This window comes from Empidonax traillii, unplaced genomic scaffold (assembly GCF_003031625.1).
Source record: "Empidonax traillii isolate 1590-97213 ecotype Southwest subspecies unplaced genomic scaffold, ASM303162v1 scaffold6:size4315531, whole genome shotgun sequence".
Classification (NCBI taxonomy): Eukaryota; Metazoa; Chordata; class Aves; order Passeriformes; family Tyrannidae; genus Empidonax; species Empidonax traillii.
Genome location: NW_020955199.1, coordinates 4,076,769 through 4,103,658, shown reverse-complemented (window position 1 = coordinate 4,103,658; position 26,890 = coordinate 4,076,769). Strand labels below are relative to the sequence as shown.

Below are 26,890 nucleotides of genomic sequence, written 5' to 3'. Positions count from 1 at the left end.
TTGCATAGTTTTTTTCCTTTACCCTGGGGGAAGTAGAAAGGGGGGAAGAGAGGGGCTGCTACTGGGGGGGTTGGGCATTTGGCAGGGAGCCAAGTCCGAACCATCACACAACCCCACCTTATTTCCTGTGTTTCCTTATATTACATACTGTACCTAGTCATGCTAAAAGAGTTGAGATGAGGTGTCAGATCTGTAATATTTGTACAGTCAGGTCGTTTCAGTGGTCAGTGTATCCTAACAGATTCTAAATATATGATAAACTGGCAGAGTATAAGATAGAGGCAGGTGGGAAAATATACATTGTAGTTCTTTTCAGTGTAGCACATCCTCCAGCGAGGTAGAAAAGGATTTAGCTAAACAGATAAGATTAGAAGATGATTAAGCATCCCAAATAGCAGGATGCATCAAGCATCCAAATAGCAGGAAGTTTCCCAAAGGTAACGAGAATGCTATGGCCTGAGTTAACTCTTTAGCAAACACCTATGTAGATATATGGAAACATTACTTTTAAACTAGGTTGAAAATTTTTCAATTATTTAACATTGGCATTGAAATGCATTATAGAGAAGTTGACAGGCTTTACATCCTTTAAGTAACTCGTAAGTAATTCTCAGGAATCATGTAAATTAGAGAAATACCATAAACAACAACTGTTACAGAGAGTTAGAAGTCTTTAATTAATATTGTTCAGGAAAACTCTTAATGTGCTTCCTGATCATCATGAGTAGTTGATGAAGGAAAAACAGATTAGTCATGGACAGCATATGGAGCAATGATGATGTGTCTGTATACATTGAAATGATACTGGTGGAAGGTGTTTTTGACATAGAAATTATTCAAGTTTTGTTTAGTGTGTGCATAGGGGAAAACAGGGACAGAAATTTATGACTGATAGTGAAAAAACCCCAGGTAAGTTTAGTGTACTGTGAGGTTACCATAGTTCAGACCATGAGTGATGATGTTGTTCACTTTTGAAAAACGAGCATCTTAAAACTACTCGGTTTTGATCTCCCAAATCTGAAATTCAATAACTGTCTGAGAGGATAAACTGGCAAACATGTTTGGTTTGTGTAAGTGGAGAAATAAATGATATAAAATGACAAGGAGGGTAGAAGAGCCATGAGCATGTTAGAGAAGAGGTGGGAACACTCTCCCAAGCTGCATTCAAATATGTTGTTGATGTCCTTTTGGAAAGTGTCTTTTACATCAGCTCTCAGTACTCACTGAGAGGAACTTGTTATTGAAAAGTATGATAAAATGTCTGTGTGTGCATGTTAGAAGGATGGAAAGGCAAGTTAATGATCTTATATAACACAGGGAACCCAGGTCTAAGTGCAGCTGAGTGAAGGGAAGAGAGCTGAAAGGTGAAACAGAGATGCCATCTGACATCTTTATTTTGCCAAGTGATTAAGAAGTGGTTGTGGGGTTCCTTGTTTATCACATTGCAGTGTTTTGCATATCAGTTTAGTCTTTACAGAATCCAAAGGAAACTGTTTCTTTGATAGTTGCTGTCTCCGAGCCAGAAGCAGGAATCAAAGAGGTTCCTCCCTTTTCATGCTGCTAAATCAAAATTCAGTGAGATGGATTAGATCCAGAGTGCTCTGATCTGTTTGTTTTGTGTTTTTGTTTACACAACCTAACTCTCTATTTTTGCTGTCCTGACCTCTACACTGACAGGACAAGGGCTTCCGAAAAAAAAAGTAATACAGATAAATTTCTGTCATTTGTTTCCAGTCAGTATTGCATTCTTTTCAATGCCATGAGCAGAAATGACTGAATGATTTCAAAGATGTTTTTATAGTCTTAAAATATGCGATTTTTCTTAAAGGAACAGGGTTGCTTGCACTACATATTGAACATATGTACTAATGGATTTTTTAAGGTGGAATTAGGGAAATGAATCCACTCTTAACAAAAGACTACTAATAAATTATTGTCTGTCATGTGAAGCTAGTATGCAACTGATATGAAAGTAGTTGCTTTGGCTCTAAATTAGGTAGCCTAAAATAATGCAAATTAAGGCACTGGCTCACAAAATCAAAGTAGTTGAAAATGTGAGGTACTTTGGGAGGTCTATATTCTATATTCTATATTCTATATTCTATATTCTATATTCTATACCTCCTTCTCCATGGATGATTCAAGGGTGGAGGTTTCTTGGTGCCATGTCCACTTGTGTTCTGAATACTTCCAAGGATGGAGACTTTGCATCTCATCATGGCAATCTGTGCCAGCGTTGGATCACCACCACAGTGAAAAAACCCCAAGGAATCAAGCAAACAGACCCAAAACACCTAGATAAGTTTAAGAGGAGTTTTGTGAAATTTAGCTTCTTCTCATTATCTCTCATGTAGTCACTATTGTACCACTGAAAAGTCCTGGGCTCTGTCGTCTTTATTTCTATAAGACTTTTGTTTTCTCAGGCTTGACAGTCTGATTTTAGGGAAATAACCACATCCCTTAGCCTGCTGGAAGTGTTCTCTCTAGTACAGTATGGTCCTAGGTGCAGATTGACCAGGATATTGGAAAATAGAGTGTGGACTCCAATTGTCAGCATCTGTTAATGTGCAATGTCACGCAAATAGACTATATTTATTTCTATAGTGACAATCTATGTAAATTATTTATTCACCACATTTCCTACTGTCAACAGGGAGATTTTATTATAAGACCGTGAGTTCTTCTTCAGTGAAGTGCCATGCTCTACTTTTGATTTATTATTTGGAAAAACTGAAAAGGGGATGATTTTCTGTTTGCTTATGTTTTTATTCACAAAAATTATTTCAGTGGTTCTGTTGGTAAAAAAATAAAAAGTGTAATGACAGATTGGTGAGGTGGGCCTGTGTTTATTTGAATTGAGGAGGAATAATCAGGTTTCATGGGAAAAAGTTGGTCTCTTCTGGGAAAAGAGTGAGAGGGAGTGATAGAGGAGAGGCTGAAATCAAATTTTTTCCTGCTGGGTTCTCTCTGAGGTGTTTGTTTCAATTCTGTGCTGATTCTGTCTTTCTTTGTGGGCAAAGAGGGAAAGTGTGAGTGTTTCCAGTTCTGAGCAATGAAAGTAAAGTGGAACTCTATCAGTATGGCACCCAATTAAAATGAAGCTGATTTTGTGTGAATCTGGTTTCTGTTTTTGTGTTTCTGGTGGAAAATATCCACAAGGTATTTCCTAAACTATCGAAACCCACTTTTGCATTACTTTCTTTATGATTAGAATTTGGAGCATGAGTGTGGTCTGGTAATATTCCTCCTAGTAAGTCTGTAGCACTTGAACATTCATTATGTTGAGGGCATTTCTCAGTACTCTATCCTGAAGCCTATAGCCTATAGTTTCACATTTCCTGTATAGAAGTATTTTATTTGGAATTAGCTGAGAATGATATATTTTAAACAGCAATTATCACATAATCAAGATGTTCTCAGAGGTAACAGAATGCTGTTAAAAGAAATCAATACAAAATAATAAAAATAATTTGATTAATTAAGCCTTAATTTTTAGTTTCTGAGTAGCCTGAAGAGTGCATAATGCACAGAAATTTAAATTGGGTAATCTGAATGTGTGTAAGCAGAATGGTTTAATAAATGACATCAAATGCACTGCAGAAAATGTTGTAAGTCATAATTCTGCCATGTTTCTGCCAAAACAATTGCCTTTGGTGTTGATTGCCAGTAAATCTGTTGGGAAAATAAGATCTCAGGTCACAGCTAGTGAGACTGGTTCAGTAATGAGTATTCATAGAATCATAGAATCCCAGGTTGGAAGGGACCTCAAGGATCATTTGGTCCAAACTTTTTTGGCAAAAGCTCTGTCTAGACAAGATGACCCAGAGACCTCTCCAGCTGAATCTTAAAATTGTCCAGTGTTGGGGAATCCAGCACTTCCTCAGGAGATTATACCAATGGTTGATTGTTCTTTTGGCCAAAATTTTCCTCCTGTGTCCAACCACAGGCTGCCTGGGAGTAACCTGTACCCATGACCCCTCATCTTTTCCATATGATTCATTGTGCAAAGGGCGTCTTCACCTTCTTTGTAGCCACACTTTGAATAGTGGAACATGCTGGTGAGGTCTCCCCTCAGCTTTCTTTTCTCAAGGCTGAACAAAACCATGTCTCTCAGCCTCTCCTCACATGTCAGACTTCCCAGTGTTGAATCATCTTCATGGCCCTTTTATGGACCTTCTTCAGCCCATCCACAACTGCTTTGCACAACAGAGACCAAACCTGAACACAGTATTTCAGGTGTGACCCAACAAACAATGATTTGAGTTGGATAATGGCTTCTTTATCTCTGCTGAGGATAGCCTAGTTTGTGACTCTGTGTGTGAAAGTTCCTTCTCCATCCTTGTTGGCTTTTTCTCCAATATGTTTTTCTGTCTTTTGTCCTGGGGGAGCCCAGAACTGCAGATATGTCTCAACAGTGCTAAGCAGAGGGAAGGATCACCTACTTTGACCTGCTGGCAATGCTCTGCCTTGTGCAGCCCAAAATGTCATTGGCAATAACAAAAAAAAAAAAAAAAAAAAAAAAAAAGGTGATTAATACACTGTTAAGTTTAATCAGTATATGTCTTTTATAGAGCATTTTGAAATACATGACATACCTTAAAAGCCTACATGGTATCATTGATCTTGATATGACCATACACAGTGTTTGTAGGAAGTGAGAAGTTTAATACTTTCATGAAAAATAGCCCATCAAATAAACCCAGTGCTGAAATTAGTATCACATTTCTTACTTTTTTCTTACTTTTTTCTGTTTACAAATTTGTTATTTGAAAGTACAAGCTGGCAAGGAATGAGCAGTTTCAGTCACACACTGGAGTGTTTGACAAAGGAGCAGTGGCACACACTGAAGGAGATTTTATGCAATTTTTTGCATCTAATTAAAAGGACAAATGGAAAACATCCAGCCTCTTGTTGCCAGGCCTGCTGATCAGGATGAGGCCTTGCAAAGACAAACAAAGTCTGTGAGCACAGGTTTATTTGCAAAACACATCTCTAGGCCCTGCTTTCAATTGGAAAGACAAAGGACTCAGTAGTACATCATGTTTTGATTAAGAGCTCCAACACTGATACCAAGCCTTACACACAAAAATATTCAGAAAAGCATTAATGTGGGTCATGGAGCACTGTCATAAAACAGTGAGGACTTTCCATCCAGGTGTTATTTAATTGGAAACTCCAAGTATACAGAGCCTATTAAAGGCAGGTGCTCCAAAAACAAGAGTTGGCACTTGCTTGGGCTGCAAAGGAGGAACCTCCTGTGATCCAGGTGCATTTCCACTGGGTTTTGCTCTACTTTGCAGGGTGAAGAAGAGACAGAGGAAGCAACAGGGATAAAATAAAATAAAATAAATAAAAATTGTGGTCCTACATATTTTAGACCAGCTTCAAAAAAAAGGTAGGTTGAATAAACCAGTTGTGTTTTGCTGGATCTGACAGTGAAATAGGCAGCACATAAAAGCCTGGAGAGCTTATGTTGACAGACAAGGGAAATTGCTCTTTGGATGGGTGCTCTTAATGTTGCCTGGAAAGAGAATGTGAATAATTCAACCACTTTGAAAGAGAGAGGTGTTGGTGGTCAGCAGCTGTAGCCGACTAAAACAGCAGTGTACATGACACGCCAAGGTCTAATGAAATAAATATTCTGGTACACAACTTCATGCACGTTTCACAACCACAAGTGCCTCTGAAGTGGTCTAAGTGCCTGTGAGACTCTCTGACACAGCTGCTGGGCTGTTTGTAGTGGTGTTCCATAGTGTGCTGGCTTTGCTCTTCAGTGTCCCTGTCCTGGTGTTTAAAATAGGTCTCTCACCACCTTTATTATTGTTATTGCTATTGTTATAGTCATTATAGTTACTATTGTTACTATTGTTATTATATTTTTTGTTGTTATTAAGAATAAAAACAATACCAATAGAAAATTATTGATATTATTTTAATTGGGATCATCATAATACTATTATTTTTTAAACAAACATGGAAAACACACATATTTTATTATAACTAATCAATTGTTAGTGCCCTTCAGACAGTTTCTTGTATTATTTCTGTACGTTTGCCACTATCTTTGCAAAATATTAAAATAAGAGTTTCATATTCCTTTTCCACCTCTAAAGAAATGAAACGTTGCAGGACTTTTTATACTTTTAAAAATACACTGCTCATCAAGAATTATTAATTCCTAATGATTAGGGATAATTAAGTATCATCATGCTCAGAGATTAATTACTCTTCTTTTTTGCCAGCAATGGGGTGAAAGTTTTAGTTTCTTTTCCTTTAGTTTCTTGGCTAATGTTAAGTAACTAGTTTTTGGTGTTTTTGAAGAGACCGGACAAGATAATTTTTTCATAAAATTTAGAGTTAAGAAATACTCTTAAGGTTCTGCTCCTGTTTGTGTTCCTGTTTAATATAATATAGTATTCTCCTGGATTTTTGTGTAGAAGGATGTGACTGAACAGCATGAAAGCTACTTACTAAAATAAAAATTCCAGATGGAAGCTGATTCTTTAGCTGAAAAGGCAATTCAGTCTTTAATGAGATGTTAATTCTGGCATCCTAGGAGATTCAGATTAGAAGATTTTAGACTTCTTAGGGGAAAATGATCAGATGGAAAACTTGGTGGTGTTCAGGCTAATACAAGTTCTACATGTAGTGCAGTTCCAGAGCAAAAGAAACTAAAAATAAAAGCTGAATATTGAAGCCAGAGACAGATGGACATGATTGGTTTTTCTTTCTTTTCCCCTTTAAGTTATTTTACAGGTTTGTTTGTTTTTTTTTTTTTTTTTTCAAAACTATTTATATAAAGTGTTCATTAAACAGAGCAAAATTCATCATGTTTTAGAATCACTTTTGCTTACCTTTTCTCTCCATGTGTGTTTACTTGTTTTTAAATGATGAATTAAGGAAATATTTCTTTGATACTAAAAACAGACATAATAGTTCATAAATCTTTTTTATTTTTCCATAAAAATACTTCTGTTCTGAAGCAGGAGAAGGAGAGTGCCCAAATGTTTCCCTGAATAAATTGAGTATTTCTGACTGAGAAAAATTGCCATGAGTATCTCAGAAATTTTTTTCAGTGTGTAACTGTGTGATCTGATGCTTTCCTATGCTTATCCCTTTTTGATTTAAAATCTCTGTTAAGTCATTTGCTTAAGGGTCTTTGCTGTTCATCGTCCTGATGCAAAATTCCTTTAAGAATTTAAAACAGTGTAGAATAATGTGTCTATTCTCCTAAATTTTTTTTCTGTGCAGTTCCAGCATATTAAATGATTTCTTTTTAAGATTTTAAACTGTAATATACAAAACTAGTATTGTCTTGAACAAATATACCTTATTCTTAAGTATGCTGAAGAATGAGAACTAGTGGTTGAAGTGAGCACAACTCTGAATTTAGAAGAATTGAGTGGCAAATGAGAGGTTTTTTACTTTTTTCAGCATAGGATTCATTTCTTCACAGAATCCTATTTTACCTAGGTAAGTGAAATAACTAAATGTTTTAGTTTCTAATTAGTTTGCTTTCTTGTTTTTTTCTTATTTATTATTTCCTGCCCAATATAAGTGTAATTACAAGAACTGCATAATAAATTTGTGGGTTTTCCTAATAAATTATCTGGGATGGTTGTTTGGGGGTTAAAAGACACTATGTGCCATGTGCTCATCTTCCCATACTCTCACGGCTGCAGGATAAATGAGGACTTAAGTGAAATACTGACTATATGAAGCATATTAATTTAATTTAGAGATACTGGGAGTTTTTAGGTTTTATCACAGATGTACAGCTTTCTCCAATTTGATGATGCTATAAAATAACGATTAAGAGTAATTAATTTATAGTATATTAATGACCAAATTTATTAAGGCATGAGATTATGGCAGCAGAACGAGTATTGTTTTACTTGAGCTGAACACCTGCTTGAGAACTGCCATTGCACCATGAATTAGGAGAGTCAAAATATTATTTCTAATGTTAGAGGAAAGTAATCAATGAGACTGAAATTAATATTTCAGCTGGTCCTTTGTGGATATATCCGTAATATTAGAATACTAATTTGAGGTACAAACTTTCCAGTCATCCATACCATCTTCATTTTGATACCACTGTGAGCCACTTTGAAGTCTGGAAAAGCATGTGCAAGAGGTGGTTGGCTTGGACATGATCTTTGATTTTTTGTCTCTGAAACTAGGAAAAGAATGAGGTAGAATTTAGGCTTTGTGATTTGGTGAAATCATGCTTCAGATTCCTTTGTATTTATGATTCTATTCAGTTTATGTGTTGCTTCGTGCATAATTGGTGCAAATATATGTAGTTCCACTCTGATCTATGCTTTCGACAGAAATCTAATTCAAATATGCATGAACGCATGCAGGGTTTTGTTTTTACGAATGGATGCAAACTAGACATGCATATACAATCTATTTGTTAATCTGTCCATATGCATAATACTCTGAATCATAAAATCACAGAATGGTTGGAGTTGGGAAGGACCTTAAAGATCACCTTGTTTTATCGCCTTCCACTGGCCCAGGTTGCTCCAAGCCCCGTCCAACCTGGCCTTGGACGCTTCCAGGGATGGGGCAGCCACAGCTAATCTGGGAAACCTGTGCCAGGGCCTCACCACCCTCACAACCAAGAACTTCTTCCCTAACATGCAATCTAAACCTACTCTCTGTCAGTCCATAGTCTCCATAGTCTCTCTCCATCTTTCATGTCAGTTCATTTCAGATCCTGGAAGGTCACAATCAGGTCACCCCAAGGCCTTCTCTTCTTGAGGCTGAATAATCCCAATTCTCTCATCCTTAATGATGTCCTGCACTTATTTCCTAACAAACTAACAGGGCTGGCCAAAATATCCTGGAATACTTACGTTTGCCGTACAAGCATTTTCTGCACAGACCATGGGATGCAAATGCTAACACTTCAAATCACATGGAGATGCTTCAAATATTACATTTCAGTCTGGATAATGCTTTTGTTATTCTTTTTCCCCACCAAAAAGATCACGGGTTGCAGTTATTTATCCTGTGTAGCATCCCACCCTCTGGAAGGCAGGGTTGGGAGTGATGCACCTGTGCATGGATTCAGAGCTTCAGAGGGAAAGTCCAGGGTATTCGTAAATTCCTGAGTCCTTTCGCTGAATCCCAGTCAGAACCTTCTGTATCTCCTCATAGCTTTAAACAGCAATAACTGTTTGGCTTCTGTTGACTATGTTCAACTGGTGTTTCTAGCTGCAGGTGTAGGGAAAATTAGAGAGGAAAGAACAGCTGCTGCTGTGTTAGCTGCTGCTGCCTTAATTTTTCTTCTAAACATACTTAGTGGTTTTCATGGAGTCTGGTGCCTTTCATGATGTAAACAGAAACAGGAGAGAAGTTCCTCATTTGTAGGAAATGCCCTGGTCTCATTTCTAGTCTAGTCTGGAAGCAACTTCAGCTTCAAGTGCATATTTATTGCTATGAATCAACAATTAATGTGCTTTATAAACCAGACCAACAAAAAAACCACAACAAGTTAAGACAAAAAGAGTGTGTTAGTCCCCAGACTGTCAGATGTGTTGTAGCAAAAGCCGTCAATGGGGATGTGCCAAGAAAGGAAAGTTATGAGGAAAAGGTAATATGTTTTTAGAAATGTATCAGAACAGAAGAACTGAGATCTTCTACATTCAGTTCTTCCAGATTGTGATAGTAACGTGTATTTTAATTAAAAAGTGTTTGTTTCCTTGTTTATTCATCTCTTAAAGTGACTAGAGATCTAGAAAGGATGAAAAGCTCAACTGCAACATTTAATTAAGATGACAACCTTAAGTGAGTACTATAGGGCTCAGTAGAAAATACTTATCTAAAAGGCACCTGAACCATGCCATTCTCAGATCTTCAAAAATCGTTTTTTTTGCACTTAGTTCCCCACACAAAAACCTAGTTCTTACAGTAGATGAGTCCTTCCCTTACATTAACCAGTTTCTCATGTTGGGACAATATCAACTACAAATGTTCCTACTGTGTCAGAGTTTTCATCTTTAGTAAGGAATCTGAGCTAGACAGATACACCTGAGAAAAGGTTCTGAGGAGTTGTTGCAGCCCTGTGTTGGTGCAAGATCTGCATATGCACAGGCACTGATGAGATAAAAGCTTGTAACAGGATCATGATTGTGGATTAAGCCTTAAAGGCACCAAAAAGCAGGAAAAAAAATATTTTTAAAAGCTAAATCTCAGTGTATTATATTACTGCTACCTAGAAATATAAAACAGAATACCCAGTTCTGGCAAACTCAATTTGAATTGGCATTAGGTGAAATAAAAAACATTCTTGAAGGTGTTTCTGGATTTCTCCATTTGCAAGAGGAGGACAGTAAGGGTGTGAAATAACGTGAAGACAGAGACACACCAACATATTTAAGTACAAATGTGCTCTTGCTGGAATTGAGAGAAGGAGGCATGTCTTGATTAAAAATTCCTATTACTTTCCTCGCCTTCTTAGGCAGGTCAACTTTTTAATCATTGGTTATATTATTCATTATGAATAGTCTAATGAGGACAGAATTTGGTCCTTTAAGATTAATTTTTGCAGATAGGAAAACTGTCAGTGTCACTAGATTTATTCAAAAATATGACTGAATGGGCTGTAATTTATAAGGGGAACAATGACAGTCATAAAAAAGAAAATATTTAATTTCAACTTCTGCTTTTTCTGGCATGAAATAAGAAACATCTGCAGGAGTCATTAGCTTGTAGCTGAACAATACATTAGCCTAAGTCAGCAACAAAAGCGAGCAGTGGATTAACTTTGTCCTCACTAGTGGTGTCTTTGGGATCAGTCTTGGTTATATTAAAACAACAGATCCTGACCAATGCAACATAAACAAAGTAAATAAATATATAAGGTCCTTCTGAAACATCAGTATGTTCATCACTTGCCCTCTCAGGGTGGAAGAAGGGACCTAAGCATTTCCAAAGAGTCAGTAATTCAAAATGAAATAGATTAATTATTTCAAGTATTGCAGCTGAATATATGAATGCCCGAAGACCATGAAATAAAAAGTTTACTAAAATAAGGAGTTGAATATTAAACTAACAGGCTATGAATCTTGATACCGCTTAGAATTGGGATGTGTTAAGCATTTCTTTCATGCATCTCACAGTTCAATACAGAAAAAATTAAATTATACATTTTTTCTCTAGCCTTGCAGAAATTAAACTGATGGAAATACTTTAGGAGAAATGTCTGATCCTTGCTTAGAAAAAACCATATATTAAAACTACAATAATCTACTTAATCAGCATTGAATTAAATGGCATATTTTTTGCATAATTTCATTTGCCACTTAATTTAGTTTCAGAATGTGTAACAGTGTTGCATCTGTGTTTCTCATGAACTGTGTTCATTCAAAAATGGTCCATAGTGGCTGCACTGTTCTGCTCTGACTTGGCAGCCTTAAATCTCAGCCCTGTTTGTTGCCTTTCTTTGCAAAGTTTCTTGTCTACTTCAGCTCCATAGGGCTGATTTTCCTGTGAGACGTGGTGTTGGCAGAAGCTTTTGTCCAAGAAGAAAACTATATTTTCTGTGCTGAAGTCACTTATCTTGGCATAGTAGGTCTCTCTGGAACCTAAGAAGTCTATAGGTGGAGTGGGGGAGGAGATGGGACTTGTTGGTAAAACTTCATATTTCAACTTTCTTTGCACATTTACAATCTTCACAACCATATTTGTATCGTAAGGAGACAATTTAGCTTTATAAATATTGGATTTTTTTTTTAATATCATTACTCAGTGTGGCAACAGTCTGTCTGGTGACAACTGGAGCAGCAAAGAGGTTGTGATTAATAGAAAACCAGAATGCAGTACAGTGAAACATAACAGCAAGGGCATACCTGGTGAGATCAAAGTGATGAAGGGAGCCTGATTAAAAGACATCAAAACAACCTAGTAAAGCAGCTCAGCAGCATCACAAGAGAAGGGGAGGGAACTAATTCCACAGCTCAAAAAAAAACTCCAGGAAAATTAAGTTTCTTGCAATTTAGTAAGTGGTGTGAGTGATCTCTAGGACTGTGTCATGACACATTTCCACTCTTTGGGAGTACAGAAAATATTCTCTAAGACTGGAGAAGGGTTCCCAAACACTTTGTCAGGGCAAAATGGTGATAGAGGGGCTGAGAATACAAGTGCCATTCTTCAGGGAAAGAAGAACAAATAAAAGAAATGTAAAAAATACTCTACGTGCCCTTTAACCTTTTTAACAGGTGTTCAGGGTTCATTATTCACAAGCATGTAACTTGAATAGAGTTACCTTTCTGACTGGCTATGAGGATTCAGCAACATTAGGACCAGAACAGGGCCACTAGGAAGTGCAGTATGACCTCTGTAAATCCCAGAATGTCGTCACACCCAAATATTGCTGCAGGAGCCCCATAAAGCTTTACTTTTTCAGGGAACTTACAAGTGGGATACACCCAGGAAGAAGAGAGGATTTCAGAGTAGTGACTTTGATGAGGTGAGAGAAGCCCAGCTGAAACAGTTGGCAGTCTCAACTCTAAAAGTAATTGGAAAATTGCTTAGATTATGCATATGTCAGAGTATTTTTTTCTTTGACCTGGCTACTAGTGTGGTGAAATATACCGTTACAACTTCATGTAGAAACATCACTTCATATGCTGAGGTGAATGTCTCCAGTTTATTGAACTTTGTTATCTTTGTCAGCATAACATGTTTGAAAAAAATAATAAAAGGCAGCTTTTCAGTATGGGGTTTATTTTCTATATATAAATTGTGCCCAGGTGTTTCTCTATTTATGTTTTTGTCACCTGAATGACAGAACTCTCTACCCTTATTTCTTATTATATCTAGTGTTTTTTGTTCTGACGACATTTGTCTTTATTTTTTTTCCTTTCTTCAGTATTTTCAAGCTTTTAATACAATCTGGTTTAGCAGCATGATAGGAACGACCAAAATAATTTTATGTGTTCATTTTTAAAACCAAATATTAGCAATGGCTGCTATCCCATTATTACAGTGTGCCCCAAATGAAATTGGATGAGAAAATATAAATTCTCCAGTATTGTTGAGCATCTTCAACCCATAAGTATAATTTTATTGCAGAATAGTGGCAGATGACAGGCTCATACTTCTGAGCGGTGATGCAGACTACAGGATGTGTGTGGAAAATTGATTAAAACTATCCTTTAAAGGCTTCAGGGAGACTAAGAAAGGCAAAAGAACTTTAGAAGGTGAAGAAACATGGCCAGAAAGCTTTTTGATGTCATTGTTTCCTTGTTTCCAGTTTGCTGATTCAGTTTTTAATGACATGGATTTGTCATTAACATCTTTTCTCCTTAATGTTATTAGTAAGAGAACATCATCTTGATTTTTACCGAGTTGCTCAGTCCACTATCACTTTTTAAGTTGCCTGATAAATCAGGCATAAGACTATCAGAAGAAAAGGAAAGCTAATTAATTTGAGCTGAGGAGGACAGAAGCTTCTGGAAGTTAAAAATACAACCAAACCAAACCAAATCTCCCCCACACCCCCCCCAAAACAAGCAAACAAACAAACAAGCAAACAAAAACAAACAAAAATAAACAAAAACCCCAACAACAACAACAAAAAACCAAAACCCATAAAAAACCAACAACAAAAAAAACCCCACACAAACAAAAAACCCCACAAAAAACCCCACAACAACCACCAAAAAAACTCAACCCAACCCAAACCTGACAAAAAAAAAAAAAGCACACACCCAAAAAACACAACAATCCCTCTCCTGTGATCTGACTGACCAGCCTGATGCACAGTAGCCAAACATAGACCAGCAACTACTGACCTCATCCAGGCTTGTGGGGCCACAGATGAAACAAAGATTGAAGATGTTTTGGAAATCAACTAGAAGGAACCTCACAAACCTCTTTGATTATTGAGGTTTGTGTTTGTTCTGGCAAAATGGTAGCAAAATTTACATTTACATAATTTTCTGCTGGGAGAGCTTGACCTAATTACAGAGGAATTAATTATCCTGGAGTTGTAAGCTCAAATTTTGTCCTGGCTAGACTAAACTCCAGTGATTTCAGTGGATATCTGCAATATATAGGTCTTAATTGCCTGTCCCTGAGTGGTGTGAGGGGACATTTGAATAATTCTCAAAATGCAAGATAGTACAGTAAAAGAAAAGCAGCCAGTGGAAAGTAATATAAATGTGTGTTTTATTGATTTATCTCAGGTCAGCAGGAGACAATAAATTCAGTCAGTCACTTTTGCATTTATGAAATGCATCTCATGTAAGAGCTTTGTGTGGTACAAAGAATCAAGAAGAAGATACATAAGGAGAGGAAATTCAGTCAAATATTGGCTATTTTGCGTTAGCAATAAGACACTTTTGTTTTATCAGCCTACACAGAGTAGGAGTATTTGCTTGTATCCATGTTATGTGTATATATTTTTTAAAATTTATACTGTGTCATTGTGTCCTTTTAATGCAGAGTCATGGATAAAATTCACTAGGTTACAACATGGAATATTTATGAAGTAGAACGATTTGCTCACCAGATGAATATTTCATGACTACTATTTTTTATGTCTTATTTCTTCAACACATCTTGTACTTAGTCACAATAATCTTTGATGCAGAGAGCGACTGCAGAATGCTGCACATAGTAATCAACACAGACTTTAAAATACATGGTTTAAGGTAAATTTTAATATTCTAGTGCATTTCCTTAAGAGGATTATTTTCTGTTGGGTGAAGTCACCATAAAATTCCTGGTGAAAAAAGGTTTTGAAGGAGGGGGAAATTATTGTTGTTTTGTCTTTTACTCTTCGTCTTTAATTTAAGTCTTTGTTAGACTTAAGTAACTCTGCTAACTTAGTAAGTCAGTATTTCATGTTAACATTAATAATGCTGTATAAAGTTGAGCAATTGACAATGCAATAAAACTGCATCTGTTAGCATTTAGATCACCCATCTCTGAACCTGAACTTTTTTTTGCATGAATATTAACTGAAAAATGCCACAGGGGCCATGCAAATTATTCATGCATGCATGTTAAATTCAGAAGGAATTTTTAACTTTAAAAACAAACACACATCTTTGACCTAAAAACTAACAGAAGAAAAGTTTTACCTAAAAAATTTAGGAAAATATTCATGAAAATATGTTACTGAATTTCCCTCTAATTTTTGTGAGACAGTTTTGAATTTTTTTGAATTTTTAAAAAAATATTCCAAATGTTGTTATAAAATGGCGGAGTTTTTATTTTGTCTCTTGAAAGGAATGAAATTAATATGAGGTGTTTCACTACAAGTATGGAAATTTTTGGTTGACCCAAATACAAAGAATTTCACTTCTGCTTAACACATGCTGGTTTGCCTAGATAGATGTAAACATAGATAGATAGATAGATAGATAGATAGATAGATAGATAGATAGATAGATAGACAGACAGACAAATAGATGGATGGGGGTGGGGGGAAACAAGAAAACACAACCCAAAAGATTATTCTACAGGTTCTGTCCTAAAGCAGTTAATGATGGAGAAGAAAAGCTAGTAATTTCTTTTTTGTTAGTGTACCTAATTGGGATGAAAATCAATCCAGTTTCATTCAAGGTTTTATTAAATATATGATATCTGCCTGACATCTTCCCAGATCTCCAGTATCACACATTTAGATTACTTAAATGTATTTACCTTGAATATTAGAGATTAGTCCATCACTGTATTTATAATTAGTCATTTAAATGTAGCAGAAGTTTTATATTAGCCTGCATCTCAGGAAGTCTCCCATCATTCCCACATCACCATTGGTGAAACAGAGCTCAAATCAGTCCAGCAGTTTAATTACCTGGGAAGCATCATCTCCTCCGACAGTAAGATTGATGCAGAAATAGACAACAGGTTAGCAAAGGCATACAGAGCTTTTGGTAAACTCCATAAAAGAGTTTGGCAAAACAAACACCTGAAGAAAAGTACTAAGATCAGTGTTTACAGAGCCATCGTGCTATCTACTCTTTTATATGGATCTGAATCATGGGTCATTTACCGCCACCACTTGCGTCTCTTAGAACGCTTCCATCAACGCTGCCTCCGTATAATCCTAAACATCTACTGGACTGACTATGTGACCAACACGTCTGTCCTTGAACAGGCAGCAGTCACGAGCATTGAGGCCATGCTGCTGAAAACTCAGCTGCGCTGGGCAGGGTACGTCTCCAGGATGCAGGACCATTGCCTCCCTAAGATTGTGCTCTATGGGGAACTTGCCACTGGCTGCCGCAAGAGAGGAGCCCCGAAGAGGAGATACAAGGACTGCCTGAAACAATCCCTCAGCCTTGGCCATATTGATCACCACCACTGGTCTACCCTGGCCTCCAAGTGGGAGGCCTGGAGACACACCATCTATAACGCCGCTGCTGCTTTTGAGAACACACGCAGGATCACTCTTGAGGAGAAAAGACAACGCAGAAAGAATCGCGTCTCATCGATATCACCTGGGGAGTCTTTCTGCTGTGCCTTCTGCAACTGGATTTGTCTATCTTGCATTAGCCTTTTTAGCCATCAGCGCGCTTGTAGCAAGCGTGGGTAGAGCCCTTCTCAAATCTTCGTTCACGAAGCCCAGCCATGAATGAATGAAAAAAAATGTAGCATATTTTAATAATCATAGAATCAGAGAATGTGTTGGAAGAGACTTTAAAGCTCATCTATTTACAACTCCCTGCCTGTCCAGCATTTTGACAGCCCCTCAAAAAAGTGCCACATCAGCAGATAAGAGATAAGATTATGGGTCTTCATAGAATCACAGAATTATTAAGGTTGGAAAAGATCTCCAGGATCATCAAGCCCAATCCTTCACTGAACACACCCACTGAACCACAGCACTAAGTCCACATCTATTGATTTTTTGAACACTTCCAGGGATGGTGCGTCCTCCCCTGTCCTGGGATACCTGTTCTGATGCTTAATCACTACTTTAGTGCAGAAATTTTTCCTGATATCTAACCTTACCCTTCTCTGGTACACCTTGAGGCCATTTCCCCTTTGTCTTGCTTTTTGCCACCTGAGGAAGTTGCCTTGTACTCAGTGGTTCATCTTCCTTTGTGCATCCTGCATTTCCTTTAAGCCTTTTTATGAAGAATACAAGGCATTACAGAATCCAGGAGCAAGGAGGAAGTGTTGATTGTCACTATTTTGACCTGAAATGTCCCAAGTAAAAAGCATTTCCAACATCTCCAGTGCAAAGAACAGGTTATAAGGGTGGTAATCCTTGTTTTTGTTGAGGGCTGCAGTGGAGATGGGGTTGTGCAGAAGTTCTCTAAGAGATTTAGCTATCTCTTTGCAGAAAGGAAGAGGGGAAAATCAAAAGGAATGAAGGGCAGAATTTTAGCACAGCTCACCAAGAGCCCCACAGCTCCTTATTTCTCTTGGCAGGAGGTGCTGTTTGGAAATGTTTCTGAAATACAGTCACCACTGAGAGTGCTGAGCATCCTTTGACAGCACGAAACCCTACGTGGAAAATGAATAAATCTGCTCTGAGGAATGTATGGAGAAGTAGGGGTTAGGTGGGTTTCAGAAAAATCCATATACTCAGGATGGAAAAAAAAATCTTAAAATCAAAACAAAATTAAAAAAAAAAAAAAAACAAACAAAAAACTAAACAAAATATAACACAAACAAACAAACAAACAAACAAACCCCCACACAAAATCAGCAAAACTCAAAATCAATATGCTTGACTCCTACATTAATGAAAACTTGTTGGAGTAACTCTGCTACATATAAAAGAATGCAGGAGTTTGTAATATTGTTAAATTGACCACGTGTTCAAGATGGTGATTGTGACTTTGTGTAACCCTTCTTGTTCCCAAAAGCCCTCACTGTACCTTGGAATGCCTAAGAGATAACTGGAACCTCACCTATTGGCTGTTAGCCCTTTCTTGTAATTGGTTGGTTTGTAACACCTCCTGAACTCCCAGTGGTCACTTTGTAATCCACCCAAAAGGTATTTAAGCTGTTACCACAACAATAAAGCTCTCTCTGCCTGTTCCCCTGCTGCCTGGCTGACGGCGCCCTCGCTCTCTCTCTGGGGGGCAATGAGCAGCCGCGAGGTAAAGGCGGGGGCGGGGAGGGAGCACTCTCCCCCCCGGAGCTAGGGGCAGAAAGCCTCTCGCCCGGGGATCCCCGTCCTGTCCTTCAGCGTTCGCAAAAACTGAAAGGCATGGAGGAACACCAGAGTGCTGACTGGTGACTGCTATGAAAATGTTTCTTTCAGAGGTGAATTCAGAGGCTGATAATCAGTTGACTTCTACTGGCTTTATTCACTAAGAAAAGAAAAATCAGGGTAAATTATCTTAACTTGTTCATAAGAAAAATCCTTGAGTACTCAATTTCTAATTATTTTCTGAAAAATTAGGAATGGTATGTAAATAACAAATTAAGAGGTAGGAACATAGCATTTCGAGAAGAATAAAGAAAGCTCACACCTGGTGTGATTTTTTACCTCCTATCACAGTGCTGTCACTTGCCTTGTTTGCATAGAGCAAAGCCATGTTAGCGTCAGCAAAACATCTGCTTTTACACTTGTACTTAGGCATGTTTCCCATTTGGAAATTTCTGTTTGTTGAAATACAGTTGTCGTCAAAGAAGTTGGCATGCTCAGTGCACGAAATCTGTACAATCTGCCTCAGGTTTAAAGTAAACACTCTTCATCAATCGTATTTTAGGGCAAAATAATGTGCTAGTTTTGGAGAGTTCCAGGTTCAGTAGACCTCTGCAGATATCCTTAGACAAACTGATATATGACTCATCGTCGCTGTTGTTAACAGAGATATGTCGTAATAAATTTTTTGAGATCTAGATAAGGGCAGTGTTTTATTGAAACTGGATATTATTGAAACTGTTTTGCCACAGTCTACATCACACATATTTTTCAACACACATTTTCCAATGCTAAGCAATAATGGATTCAGATGTATTTAGGTATTTATTGTAGTTGTACTGAAGTTAAATATAAAACCAGTATTAGTTGCAAAGGTCATACAATCTTCTTTTGTTTCTACCTGATTAAAAGAGTTTGAAGTGAATACTGGAGTGTCTGTTATTCCTCAATTGTGTTCCAGTCCTCAACCTTTGCCTTAGCAATGAAAATACTGTTTTATTAATTTGAAAACATCTGCTTTGCCTTTCTTGCACCAGGACTCAAGTCTTCTCTTTCCCACATCTGTATTCATGCCCCATACTTTTATGATGAGGTATTTTTTTCATTCCTGAAGTCCTACACAATGCACCAGAGCATTATGTCTCCCTGCATGGGACTCCTCGGACACCATATCTCTCATTTTATCTGCCATCTGCTCCTTTGAATTCTCCTCTTGGCACGGTATGCAATTTACAGTTGAAGTTTCCCGTGATGAATGCTGTGTTGCATGGCAATCACCTTGGTAAAGCAGCATGCAGGCCCTCAGTCATGCTGAACAAAGTACTACAGACTTGGGTTTAGGCAAAAAGAAAAAAAAAAAAAAAAGAGGTTAACTCCTTTGTAGGGCCTGTGAATTAAGTGAGGCATTTGCACTGAGAACTGTATGTCCTTGATTCTATGCAGTTTTATTTATTATGCTATATTTTCTATGAAACAGTGACTACTGAGTACTTTCAATTTTGTCTGGTTGCAGTCTAAAGGCTTTTCATATCATGACTCAATGATCTTAGAGGTCTTTTCCAGTCTTAAGGATTCTGTGATAAAGTTGTGGCCTTCTAGTTGGTTTATACAGCTTCATTTCCCAGAAAGGTTGGCCAAACAATTTTTTCAACTAGCAAACTAGAAAGTTTGACAAAACCCCCAAAATCACTGAAAGTTGCAGGATTATTATTTATCCTGAAATCTTAGTATTTGAAATCCACTCTGTTTTCCTGTGTGTTTATTAAACTCCGCAGTGTGTATTTCCATGAGGCAAGGTGGTCAGTCTGGGTGGAATTCGTTGGCAGCAGGATGGATGCTTGAAGTCATTCTGGGGCAAAATGAGAACAAATAGTGTCACGGAAAGTTCAGGCATGAAAGCTAGCATCTGGTATTAAGGACTGCAGCTTTATTTGTCTTAACTGCTCTTTTCTGATGCATTCTGATGCATTCTCTTTTTTGAGCATTTTTTTTATTGTCTTTGAAACCTTTTCTTATACTGTTGGATGTTGGATATTGAATATGATCAAGTGATGTGTTAATAAGCACTTGGGTGCAAATAAAGTCTGCAGTGAGAGAGCTAACCCAGCCTCTAGCAGCAGTCCATAAACAGACTCAATCACTCTGTGAGCATCTGAGTGGGGATTTTATGGTATTTTTTCCCAAGTGGGAGAATATCCATAAAATAAAAAAAAATATTTTCATCATTATTACTTTTTCAGTGTGGTATATGATGTTACTTTAAAATTCTCCATTCACATAAGAATAACTAGTAAAATTTTCTCTTAAAATATAAAAAAACAACTAAGAGAAAAAGCTTCAGGCAAGTGACTGAAATGTGAAAATATAAAATTGCTTGACTTGAAAGGCGAAGCTTTCTATGTATAACTATGGGGATATCTCAGATAGATTTTTGCATCCATAAGTGTAACAGATGCTAGCAGGTACTTACTTTCATAAGTATATTTCAAAGCTTTTTTTAGCATTTAATTTTAAGATTATGTATTTGATTACTGGAGAATACTCTTTGGTATTTAAAGAAGCAAAGATTACTGTACACTGATTTATAGTCTTATTCATTCGACTGAGTACACTCATTTTGGGGCTTAAAAGTGCTAGGACACTTTCTCATTACATTCTCCTCTCTTTTGTGACATTCATATATTCTCAAAAGTGGGAACGGCAACGTGTGTGTGAATCTGTGTAAAACTGTGTGATATTTCAAGTCATGCAGACTACTCCGGGTTTCAGAATTACAGCTTTTTAGCACTGTCCTGCCTTTGGCAACACCTGAATCCTTGGCAAGAACTGCAACTGAATAAGAACTCAGGAATTGTTTTAAAACTAAATCTTATTAATAATTTGAAAACATCTGCTTTGCCTTTCTTGCACCAGGACTCAAGTCTTCTCTTTCCCACATCTGTGTTCATACCCCATACTTTTATGATGGGGTATTTTTTTCATTCCTGAAGTCCCACACATTGCACCAGAGCATTATGTCTCCCTGCATGGGACTCCTCAGACATCATATCTCTCATTTCCTTAAGAAGGTCATTCTGCCAGATAGTATGCTCAGGGGTCCAAGCCACTGACTGCCTTGCTATACAGGGCATGAAGGCACTTACCAAAAAGAAAAAAAAAAATCATCATTATCTAATCTTGTCTTCTGCAAAATGCAGACTTTCACCCAAATAAACCTTTTATTTCATGTTTAAACACATCCTCATTCAGCATGGGGTCCTGATGCTGAGAAAAAAAGGAAGGCTAATGAGAATGAATTAGATTCCTTTATTGGTTTTTCTAACACTATCATTTTAAGATACTAGTATTCTAGATTTTAATAATACCTGAAGTTTTGCTCAGGTACCAACTTTTTTTTTTTTTTAAATAAAACAATGAAGAAAGAGTTTTACATAGGCTTCAAGTTGATGTAAACCCATGAAGAGTGATACAGTTCCTCTACTACGTGCCACAGGCCTAATAAGGGTTTCTTAATTAATAAATGTGTTTTCCATTTAACATCTGTCACCAAGGCAGAGTTCTATCAGTTTACAGTGAGCTATCTCTCACATGTACTGAAGAAGTGCTTGGTGTGTTCCTTCTTGTTTTGTTTTTATTTGTTTGGTTTTGTTCTGCTGTTTTGTCATTTAGGTTTTGCCTAAGTTTAACAAGATTACAACTTAGAAATTAAGACGCTTCAGGCGAAAGTGTGGAAAAGGAAGAGAACAGTTCTTTATTAACAAACTCAAATAAATAACAAATGGTGCAACCAAAACTTTCAAACGAAACAAAACGAAGTCCTAAATGCCCAGAGGCGAAAGAAGCCCTCGACAAACCAGAGGGCTGAGGGCAAATTGCTCTCGGCAGCTCAAGAGCTGCCCGAAGCCCCCTGAGTGACCACCAGTGACCAGCAGTCCATCTTCCCACTGGCGCAGCCTCAGGTCAGGAGGCTCTGATAGTACAGGGGCAGAATATCTCCCTCTAAGATGGGTTGGTCTCTCCCTCTTTCAGTCGATCTCCACCTGGTATCCAGCAGGAAAAAAAAAAAAATCACTTCCCCTCACGCAAAAAAAAAGGAGGCAGCCCCCCCTTCTGAATTCCCCCCTCCCGGAAGAAACAGAGGGAGGGAGCAACACTGGGAAAGCATTCCAGCATCTCTTTTCATATGACAGGTTTTTGGGTGTTGAGGGGTTTGTTTGTTTGTTTGTTTGTGGGCTTTTTGTTTTGGGGGTTTTGTTTTGTTTGTATGTTTGATTTTGTTTTGTTTTGTTTTGGGGGTTGTGTGTTTGTTTGTTTTTTGTTTTGTTTTTTGTGTGTGTGTATGTTTTGGTTGGTTGGTTGGTTGGTTTTTGGTTTGTTGGGGGGGGGGTGTCTATTTGTTTGGGAATTTTGTGTGTATTTTTTGTTTTATTTTGTTTCTCAAGAATAATTGCAAACATAGCATGGCCAGGTGAAGACGGAAGGAGGCAATGCTGTTCCAAGACCCTCTGAATGCAGTAGGTTGTCAGATGGGGAGCGAGTGAAGAGACAGTCTTGTTAAACACATATTTTCAATGAAACATCCGTAGCATTACAATCACACCCTTAATGACTGATGTTGAGTCTTTAGGAAATCACTCAAGTCAGTCTTCCTGGCATTGCAACCCCCCTGAGATCCTCAGATTTGATGATGAGCAGCATATAATTCATTTTTGATGTCACATTCAGAAAAATTTTACTTGTTCTTGGATCTTGCTGTTCATTTGGGTGATTTTGTAGAGCTCTTGCATAGCCTTTTACGTAGAGATAATGCCATATATCTAAGTTTATTCTTTTGTGTATGAGCCTTGTATTTTATTTGAATGCTAAAGGCAAACATATTTCACTTTAATATAAAATTAACATAAGCTTCGATATAATACAAAACTAATGCAATGTGTCATAAGATATAACATAGTACAGGAGGCTGTTATTAATGCTTCAAATTTCTTTTTTTTTTTTTTCCCACACCTGTCAAGACTTCTGCCACAGTAAGAGAAATAATCAGGATCTGGCATAGATATTCAGATACTGCCCAGGCCCAGATACTGCCTTCCTGTATTATCTCTCTTAAGCTAATGTTGAGTGATATCTGTCCTGGTATAGGCTTTCCAAACCTGCCCATGTCTTCTTGGCTTTCTTCCTCCCATTAGTGTCATGCAGGATTATTCACCTCTAAGGAAAAAAGATCAGCTTTTCCCAAGTGAACATCAGATTTTCCCTAAGAAGATAAAATCTAATGTTTCTGCTGCCATATGTCTTATTATGTTTGGTCAGTGATGCATTAAAAGGGGAGGAAATATGCTGTCAAAGATGCTTTAAAGCTTCAGAGAAGTTTACATTTTAAGGTCATGCAATGCAGTTACCAGACTTGGGGATGCCTGTGACTGTTTGGGGCACTTCATTAAATAAGTAAGTGATTACTCTGTGTGAGTCTCACCTCTCTGGGATCAGGAAGAAAATACCAGGCTGATGGGGATCCACCACCCACCACAATGAGTCACTAGCCTGTGTGAGCCTACTTGAGCAAGGCAGTTCCAGCTTACTCCCTATCCACTCCTTTGGAACAAGTGAAAAGTAAAATACAGATGATTACTATGGAGATGATTTACTTCATAAATAGCTTTTAAAAGTAACTTAATGCTTTAAATCACTGCTGACAGAAAAAAAAAAAAATGATGTGTTGGAATTTTTTGGTGTGGTAGTTCCATTCCTTAACGAATGGAAAACAAAGTGCTGACATTGCATTTAAGCTGGTATGATATAGCAAAAGTAACGTATTCTCTGAGTATTCCATAGCTTTCTGAAGGCTTTTTTTAAAACATGGTTTCTCAGTCTATGGGAGGTGAAAATGTCCTGTCACATAAAGCAAGAGACTGAGTTAATTTGATTTTTTTATAAAAGTTTGTATGAAGTACAAACAAGTTCATAACTTCATTTTCTTATCTGTTTTTAATATTCATATTTAATTTCTGTCTAGGATTAAGAAATACAGTACTGACAAGTAGACCTAGGTCTTTTTGCAGTTCTCATTATCTCAGACAAGAAAAGAACATAGTATATTCCTGAAACAGCTCAAACTAACAATCAAATAGCCAAAATTAATTAAATAAACAGAAAAGTGACATTATTGGCTTAGCTGTCTTGGCATCTGAGTGATTTATTCAGCTGAGATTCAGCTATACTGTTTTATTTGTATGTATACCTAAGCGTAGAGTAGTCCCTCTGAAACAACCATCAGAGTAGTAATAGAATTCAGCTTTGAACTGCTAATGCTTGTATTCATCCTGATAATTAAGTCTAAGAATATTATTCAAAAATGTGTCAGAAGAAAATGGTCCCTGGAATGAATATTCTTTGTATAATTAGACAGTTTTGTTTAAGCAGTTTTAGTGCACAGTCACTAGTAGTTTGAATTATTTGTTGTTTAAGCAGCAGTAGAGCTTGCAGCTAATACAGATTGGGTGCATTTGCAAAATTTAATAATGGAACTTCCAACTTTCATGTTCTGTTCTGTTTGTGTAGTTCTCCCTTCCAGTAGCACCTTGATAAATTACAACCTACTTTATTTACTCAGTTTGCAGTTTATTTATTTACTTCAGGTTCTGAGATTCAGATATTCAGGTGTGGGAGTTTTTTGTTTGTTTGTTTTGTGTGTGTGTAATCAGCTGTCATGTTGAATTAATGATTATCTGATTAGTTCTATTCAAAAACAGTGAAATGGTATCTTCCCTTTTTTCTTTGTCTTGAAACTACTACTAGAAACTGATTTTACTTAAATTCAGTAGTTAACAGTAAAAAAAAAACTTCCTGAAAGCTTAAAGTGACCTTTACATACACTGCATAATGGATTAATCTAGTTTTAAAGTACACATTCAAACATTAAATAAGGAGTTACAAAAGGGAAGGCTTAGCTAAGCATCCTGTTTAGGCCATTTTAGGTTATGTACTTCATAGTGTTGTGTTGTTGTGTAGCCTTCTTCAGGGTTTATCTGAACACCAAGCTTTAGAAATAGAAATCACCTATTTATTTCAGCTGGAGACAGGATGCTTCACTGGTGCTTCAGACAGTAATTCATTATTTTGTCTCCATTAGACTTGACAGCCCGTAAAAGGACACCATGCTACTTTGCATTAGGAATAACTGATGTATTCAGTGTTAGTCACCCTCATACAGTTGCATATATAGAATATTGCACTGAAATAACCAAGGTTTATTGCCAGTCTCAAACGCGGTTGGTAAATTTCACTAAAAGTGGGAAGGTCTTCCTGATCCTGTCCTGATTCCTCCCTGCACAATAGATAGGGGCGATAGTGAAGGAAAATAAATGAGTTTACCAAACGTTAGGCTGCTCTTTGAGAAAATGTTTGAAATCTTTATCCATGTCAAGTGCAAGCTTGAGGGCCATCAGGGTGGGTCAGTGTTTGTCATGGCTGTGGGAATATGGTTTGAGCTGATTCTGCAAGAAATCAAGCAGAAGAAGCATCCATTGTCACTGGTAGAAGATGGTTATTAAAAGAGGAAAAAAATAAAAGTATGGATACATGGTTTAATACCTCAAGGGGACCTCTGTATCTCATTTAAGGAGAGTTCTCTCACCTCCAGGTTCTCTTATGGTATCCAAGTGAGAAACACTTGAACACAGCTTTTACTGTCACAGAGAAATTTGCAAGACTGTTAAAAGAATGTTTTTGTGATGTATGTGTTCATAAAACATCCTGGCTACAAGAAGGGAAAGAACTTGGTCACTGACATACTTTTAAAATGCAGTTTTACTGTGAACATGCCTGTTCCTTGCTTCTGAATGTGCTGGTAGTAGATAGTCCAGAATCATCAGTGCTTTCTGGTGGTAACTTAAAGACATATATCCATAAAAGGGAAAGGTGAAGATATGGATTTTTATTGCTTTTCCTAGACAATAAACACCTGAAATGGAGATTCCGATGGGCAAGTGTGTCCCTGGCACACACATATCCCCACCCCAAAACTTCCACTTTTGCTCCCTAACTACTCAGTTTCAGAATCAGTAATTCATTGCTGTCATCACCCCATCATGACTGGGAAGGACCTGAAGGGAACAGAAGTGGTGCAGGATGGAGAGAATAAAGTTTTTTATGATACCTATTTATATTAAGAAAATGTAAATAATGTAACAATTAGGACTGTATGACTTTCTTCATTTGTATTTTTCTTTCTCTTTCTTTCTTTCTCTTCCTTTCACTTTTCTTCCCCTTCCTTGTCCTTGCCACCCTTCCCATCCCTGATGCCTTTTTGCACAGCCTCAATTGAAGAGGAACCAACCTCATCAGGTATGAATAATTTATATTACATCTGGCTTGTGGGGAACATTTCTTGAGAGCTACCTTTTTTTATAAACACTTTTAAGGAGGTTTACTTTATGTATAACACGCTAAATAGACATATCAGATATGGGTTCTTCCTTCTTCTGTCTGGTCCCCCTTTCTTTTGTCTTCTTTTTTCCTCAATTTGAGAAAAGTGGGAGATACTCTCATCCAGTAGCAATTAAAAATCTTCTCAGTTACATGTTCCTTCCCTTTTGTTTCTTCTTTGGTTAAGCTGGCACATTCCTTGGGCTTCAAACAACAAAATAGGTCAAAAGCAATCAGGAGTTAAAAGAAACAACCCAAACAGGTTTGTTGGTTTTTTGGTTTTTTTTTTGGTTGTGGTTTTTTTGTTGTTGTTGTTGTTTTTTTTTTTTTTTT

The 26,890-nt window shown here is 37.2% G+C and overlaps 1 protein-coding gene across 3 annotated transcripts in view; it reads left to right on the top strand.

Annotated features, from left to right (window-relative positions):
- The window catches only part of EDIL3 (EGF like repeats and discoidin domains 3), a 228,216-nt gene that overhangs the window by 62,962 nt on the left and 138,364 nt on the right, over positions 1-26,890 (top strand). For 2 of the 3 annotated variants that reach the window (XM_027881299.1, XM_027881291.1), the window contains exon 3: positions 26,447-26,476. The exons of the other annotated variant lie outside the window; for it this stretch is intronic. In XM_027881299.1, the coding sequence (XP_027737100.1) occupies positions 26,447-26,476 (30 nt within the window). The remainder of the gene's footprint in view (positions 1-26,446; positions 26,477-26,890) is intronic. 3 annotated transcript variants of the gene reach the window in all.